The 7,431-nt window shown below is 37.5% G+C and overlaps 1 protein-coding gene across 2 annotated transcripts in view; it reads right to left on the bottom strand.

Annotated features, from left to right (window-relative positions):
• Positions 1-326: 326 nt before the first annotated feature.
• The window catches only part of AS3MT (arsenite methyltransferase), a gene marked incomplete at its 5' end in the record, with an annotated part of 471,486 nt that continues 464,381 nt past the window's right edge, over positions 327-7,431 (bottom strand). For both annotated transcript variants that reach the window (XM_044056556.1, XM_044056557.1), the window contains 1 exon segment: positions 327-4,301. In XM_044056556.1, coding sequence (XP_043912491.1) covers positions 4,200-4,301 — 102 coding nt within the window.

Below are 7,431 nucleotides of genomic sequence, written 5' to 3'. Positions count from 1 at the left end.
AACAGGGGTGGTTAAAAGTCAACCTATACATACCTGACTTTTGACTTCGGAGGATGTTGAATGCCTGGAGCAGTTTGAGGTGGTTAAACAGATGTTTAGGGATAAGGGCTACCCTCCGTACCTCCTGGACTCCATTAGTCAGGAAATTTGGACTAGAAGAAATGGCAAGTTTGCTCCCATAATTAAAAATGGTCAACAGCAACTTGACAAGGTTGACAACAATAGATTTTACATTATACTCTTGATATTAAAGAAACAGAAAACATCTTACAGAAGAATTAGTCTCTATTACAGTGTAATGACAATATTAAATGTATAAAAACAAGTCCAACATGAAACTTTTATTAGAGAAAACTAAGATGTCCAACAATGAGCTACAAACAATGAAAAAATGTGGTCACTGCCACCAATGTTCATATAGCAACACAAATTACAAAGGACCTCTAATAAGTAAAGTGAATACTTTTGACTGAAGTGCCTCGTATAATTGTTTTTCACAGAGAATGGTATACTTAGCTACCTATACTACATGTCCTACATTTCATGTGGGAAAACTGAAACTGCATTCAATGAACATATCCATCAGCATCTTCACAGCAGCGTAAAGACTGCAAGAGCACAGTAGCAAGACATTCTATGGTGTGCAACGAATTTACTAAGTTCACTTTTTTGTTTTTGAACAAATTAGGGCTTCACCACATAGTGGTGACTGGGAAAACAGACTTTTGCACAGGGAGATGTGCTGGCAATTCAGATTGGATGGTACAAATCATCCCACTCTGAATGAAACAATTTCCATTGCTAGCGAATTAAAGAAGCAGGCTTTAGTAGTTTAACAAATGTTTACCTTCGTTAACAGGGACATAATCATTTTTCTGCTACATTTTTTGTAATATTATTTGCATTGGTAGTTTTTTAAAATATGGTCAAAAATGTTTTTGGTACATGGTTTTTACTCTGCTACAGTTTTATGAGAAAGATTTGAAGAGAATTGTGTATGTAGTTATAAGCCAGATCACTGTGATGTCAGTATGGCAGATTTTGATTGGTCATACTTGAAAGTGCGTTAACTTCATTCATATTTTCAAATGATGTATGTTGATGTTTCATTCATTATTTTGATGATGTCTTTATTCAAAGACAAAAGCGCTAAAACTTGAATGTTCAACTGTGAAGGTTTTTATTGGGAGCTTTAATGGAAGTTTTCAAATAAAAGGATTGAGCTGCAAACTCCGTATTTTGTGGCTGACATATTGGTTGTTACTTGTGACATTGTGCTTATATTTTTTCCAGTACCGGGTAATTTGGAGGTTTTCTGTAAGTGGCTTAGAGTAAAATTTGGGGAGGAATGCAAGATTAAGGCATGCCTGCCTGATGCTATGCAATGAAAATATAGGAAACATTTGCAGGATCACAATACTAGTATCCAATGACAGCTTGTAACCAAAAAGTCAATTTGACGTGAGAATATGTTTCAAACAAACAAAGGCATATAAATCAGAGTATTTCTCAATTTACTAAGAAAAGTTATGCACTTTCAATTCCCACAGTATAAAATTAAATTTCATCTGAACTAAAAACAACTTACTTCCTCTCATGTAATATAAAAGCATCCTGTCAAGTAACCCTGGTAGTGACATACTAAAAATGTTAGCATTTAAAATAGAATGTCTAAACAATGAATATTTTAGAAAAATAATTAAAATGCATAAATATTAAAAAGTGCATATGTTCAATTACATACAAATTCATGCACAGAAAAATAAAAAAAGTATTTTAATATTAAAGCAATCCCAACAAAACTGTTTCTGTGTAGGATTTACTTATAATTTTGCAGAATGTTCTTTCATTTAAATGGGTTGGCTTGCATTCAACAAAATTTGCCAGTATTACTCACTCTATTCAAATTGGGTTTTTCAGTCTCCTCCTCTAGTAAAATTTAGTACCTTCTCCAGGATAAAAAAAAAATAAATAAATACAAATCCCTGCAAACTTATGCATGTCTACTTGGTGAATTGGTAACTAGCTGCTACAGTGTTGTTGGAATCAAAAATGCAATGGCACTGGCCACAAACCCCACATTTCCTTATACTCCTACTGCCTAGTAAGGTGTTTTTAGTAGTTTCTAGTAGTACTACCTCCTGATTCCAGCAAGGTTTTAAGGTTTCTGGCCTCTTTATAAACAAATTAAGAGTCATTTCCCAAAAGGTCTGTAGAACCAAAAATAGCTCTGCAGTGTTTTTCAGTCTGTCTCTAATATTAGTATTCATATTGTTGAAGGGAATAATCATGAGCTTACAGAAGTCCTTTTGACTATGTTACCCCAATATGCTGAATCTTTTTTTTTTTGTATTTGCTCCTCTCTCCCTCTAGTGGCCAGAAGGCATGTGCATATCTGCAATGAACAGCTGAACAGCAGATATGAGTTCCTACCCATCCATTACCTGGCTAGGTGCATGTGTATTCCTTAGAAGACTGAGCCTTCAGACTCCCATGTCACAGCCTATCAACATACTATCTGTTAAATGGCACCTGAGCTGCAGATCAGTACCATGGGAAGAGCCAGGGTTGGCCATCTCACCACTTACCTAACTCCTCCAGTACAAGGACCTACAAGTCAAAGCTCAGACCTGGGCCGGCTCTGGGCTGTAGTCAAAGCAAAAACCTCTGCATCCTGGACCTGGCCATCAACCCTGGAAAGTTGTGGAAATTATTGTTCTGACTAGCTAGTACAGTTTAAGAATTCCAGTTGCCTACTACACAGAAAACAGCATGGATTAATGCATCCAATACAGCTGATCCACTCTCAGGTCTGGTCACTACAAACAATGGCAAGGGAAATTCTCAGTGGGCTTCAGGAAAGGCTTTGACAATGTAACTCAAAGGAGATTAATGGCAAAATTAAATGGTACAGTTGTAGGTACCAAGTTATCAGGAAAATTCAAGCAGAAAACCAGTGTTTAATGGGAAGCTACAAAGTTTTATGGTAGGGTTGGTTCTGACTAGCATACTTGTGTCAAAGACGCACTTAGGGTAAGATAGAAAACAAGTTCAGCCCTCATGGTTGGTACCACAAAAGGAAAAGGGGTCAACAACTGTCAGCCATTCACCAGGCCAATGTGTTTTAGTATTTAAGAGTTAGGTGAAGTCATTGTGAAAAAGGTCACAACCATACAATTATTATTTTTTTTTTTTACTGAGGCCATATGTGACAACTTGCATGCCAGCAGGAGTATCCACTAGGTGAACACAGGAAGAAAATTATTTAGCTGTTAGACTCATCCTCAAAGCCACATATTACGCTACACATTATAACAGGGTAGGGGAAAAGTCAAACAGAATACTGGACAGCACCGACACTGGTGTGGACTCAAAATACAAATGTGTCTTCCCATTACACAAGTGCCATTGAGTTCTCAAACAGGAATATGCTGCTCACTTCTGCAGCCCACAGCAAAACAGGACATCATGTTAGCTGTGAGCACCGAGTAATCTAACTGCAAGGACAGATTTGGAGAACTGCAAATATAAAAATGTTAGGAAGGGAAGAAAGAATGACTGATTAATGTAAGGTTCCATCTGATTGTGATATAGGACTCATTTCACATCAATGTTCTTTCACTCTGCTAGATTATAACTCTGAAATGAAAACACAATATCCTCAAAATAAAAGATCCACCAGTAACCCCTAAAACGGTAGAGGAACAGTCAAGAAATATGCAACTTATTTTGTCATGTTTATTTGTATTACACTTTCTAATACTGACTGTATAAACTAATTCACAGAAATAAAAACTTGTATGACCATCTAACTTTTCTGAAGAGAAAAATGCAAAAAGTAACTTGTCTATTTTTTAACTACTTAATGCTGCATTGCACACAGAAATGTTCTACTGTGAAAATAAAGCAAAACGGTTGTACAAAATATGGCGATGAAATGCACAAAAGTTCAACACAGTGCCAACTGAAAATAAAATCATGTTTGATTAAAAGGATAAATTAACATGGATATACAACTGTGTTTTGTGATGTTAACTTTTAACAAAACCGTGCAGTGTTTTATAATGTGTTTAACAGAATACTAGAATATCAGTTGCAGTGCTACACATCAATAACTCATATGCCTTACATGTTGGCATCAGTTACAGTACAACACTTTGAACAACCCCTTTATTATGTATTTGTCAACACCCTTCACTTCAGCAACAGCTCTTCGTACTGCAGCATGACCCTTTGGTACCGGGCAGGCAGCTACCTCCCTTTACCTGTTCAGCCAGCAAGAATGGATCAACGAGGATTTCCTGGATGGCAATAAAAACATGTTGTAAGCAAAGTGAGATGACAGTAAAAGCATGTTGCAAGCAAACTATGCAAGGATAACATACAAGTCAAAACAGGAGCAACGAAAGGTAAACCAGCACCAGAGCTTGCTCTGTATTAATTTAGTGAAGTCAGAAGTAAACTACAGTTACGTAAGACATGTATCATGACATCAGCTCTTTGAGGAGAGCTCACTGTAACAGTAAATTATTTCATTTGGGATTTCTTACTTGTTGGGAGGCACACTCAACCATTTTTAATAAGCTCTCATCATCCTTGCAAAGACTAACTGTTCTTGTACTTATGAATGTACTCACACAAGTAACATAGCCATTAAAAAGGCAGCAATGGCGTGTACCCCTTTCCCCAGTCTCTGAATATGGAAGGAAACCCTGCAAGAAGATGTACATTTGTGGCAGACAAGAGTATAAACTGAATGCAGAAAACCAAAACTAATGAAGGCATTACAAGCATTAAACAACAGCTGCAACACAAGACAAAAAGCAGTAAAAAATTACAGCTGTGTAAGAACTTATCATAACAGTAGACATCCCACTGATCACTGTTGCAGGATTCCAATACAGTTATCTTGCCAAGGTAACCTGATGTTTGTCCAGCATACCAAAGCCATAAACCTTCCATGTACTCATACATCCAATAATATAACACACACCAATGGGTACAGGGGAACATAAGCAAATGTAGGTGCATAAGATACTCAGTCTATCTTAGCCAGGAGATCCTGGAAAGGCCGGAGTACTACAGTAAAGAAAAGACAGGGTCAGCAGAAGGAGGGAAGAAGGAACTGCTCCCCCACTTGGTCCACAGGGTGTAAAGCGATAAGTAGAAACAGCAAAGAGGAGGAGGGAGGGAGGGATGCAGTACTGCAACACTGGTAGGACAGATGCAATACTGAACACTGATCAGTAGGACATCTACTGTTATGGTACATTCTGACAGAACTCACAACTGTACTATGTCCTTCCTTAAACCATTGTTGCAGTATCCCAATACCACTGGCTGAGTCACAAAGCTTAGAGTTTGGAAATAGTGGATGGACCAGAGACATCCAAGTAATACAGACCTAGCAAAAGAAGTCCTTGATCTAGAAAAGGTGTCTACTCTATAGCCTTTGGTAAAGATATTCCGAAGATCTTATGCTCCTGCGTCTGCATATTTACCCTCTCTGCCCAGTGGCGTAGGTCATACACTGGTATTATGAATGCATGGAAGGTTTATGGCCTTGGTATGCCACCTGGAAAGCAGTTTACTTTGGCAAGACAATGCAATGACTCTGAATTAATGCAACAGTGATCTTAGGACATCCAACTATGTACATATCCCTACTATAATTAGGGGACTGGGGAATGCACAGCTGTACTAAAAATCTGTTATGGTATCTTAAACAAGGATGGCTTCACTGTTACAGTGACTCATCCCTAAACACCAGTTATGGTAAGCAGGTACCTTAATCAAAGATGCCTTTACTGTTACAGTGACTTGCTCTTGAACACCTGGTAGATGTCATAAATAACTTTACTACCTTCTTCAAGAAATGTCATTTTAACAACAAATCAATACATTTGGATAGCAACCAAAGGAAACCCCATGGGAGGCGGACAGTTATTGGGTCCTTCACAGCTCAGGTATGATAATATCTATCCTACAATTAGCATGAGCTTTTAGACTGCAGCAGTTTGTAAAAGCATGGTTAACAATCTAAGCTGCATTTTCTACTATGCCTTGAGGGGAAACATTTTCTGATGTATGCTGAATTTTTAAGCAGGCAGGACAGATGATCTTTTTCCCTCTAAAATAATTGGTTATTCTGGTACAAGAAATCTGTTTACACCAATTTTGCAAGGTCACCTTATCAAATCCAAACAAATCTACAAAATAAAATATTTTACTCCAGCAAATATTCTAATTATGTATTTTTTTTCTATTATTCACAACCAGAAAAACTATATGCACATCTGTTACTTCATTTTACAGGAAGTTCAGTACTACTGAACATATAATAACAGAATAGCCATTTTATTTATTTATTTATTTAACATTGATTTACTGAGAAAGTCCAACTTGGAACAAAGCCAATTTTCAGCAGAGGCCCTGGGGAGAAATGCTGCAGATGCATGAGGAAACCGGAGCACCCAGAGGAAACCCACATGGATGCAAGGAGGACATGCATACTCTGCACAGAAGGCACCCTAGCCAAAATCAAACTTCTTGCTGTAATGCGACAAAGTAACTGCTGCGCCACTGCACCGTCCATTACAAAATTAATGATGATAGATTACAAGCACCCACACCAAGTAGTAGATATCACAGCACAACCATTACAATTTTTGAAAACTGCAAACATACTATCAACAATAAAATCTGGAAGAATGTAGATTTTTTTTGAAGTAACAGCAATGTATTACTTGGTCTGGCTGCTGGAAGAAAATAACTTGAAAAAAAAATCTCTTATTCCAGCAAATTTTCTAGTATAACATTTCAATTGCCTGTGAACATCCAAAGCAGTAATAAATGTTTCCAGCATTTTTGTAGACAGCATTGAAAACTGCAAAACTAGTTCAAGGAAACACATAAATCCACTTTTGGCATGAAAGAAGGACTGGTCTCTAGGGATAGTATCTCACTGCAGAAGTCTTACACACAATGCTTGTAGCTGTAATAGTCTCTTGCCTCTTTCACATAACCACATACATATGCCTAAATATTAACTCACTACATTAAATAAAACAATTTAAACAGACAGCATAAAATCCAGACAAGGAAAGGAATATGTTACATACTGAACTGACAAACCTATTATCTTTCATCTGCTCACCCATGGTCACAGGTCTTTATTAGTTCTTAGAAAGGTATTTTCAGTGAAAATCACTTCTGCAATTCGCTGAATTTTCTAAAGGCAATGAAACAATTGCCCCACAGCACAAGAGAACCCAGAAATAACTAAATCAAACCCACCCACAATTGGGGGTCTTTGCCCCCCCCCCAATTAGGTATACCAACTCAGAGATTGCACTACAGTGGAGAAAAGGGCAAAGTTGTGTAGTTGCCAACTACTTCATTATCCTTGGAAAGTTTAGCGAATCGCGGAAG

This window comes from Protopterus annectens, chromosome 14.part0 (genome assembly GCF_019279795.1).
Source record: "Protopterus annectens isolate FY-2018-M chromosome 14.part0, PAN1.0, whole genome shotgun sequence".
Taxonomy (NCBI): Eukaryota; Metazoa; Chordata; order Ceratodontiformes; family Protopteridae; genus Protopterus; species Protopterus annectens.
The sequence above is the reverse complement of the archived record's forward strand: the minus strand, read 5'-3'. Positions and strand labels throughout refer to the sequence as shown.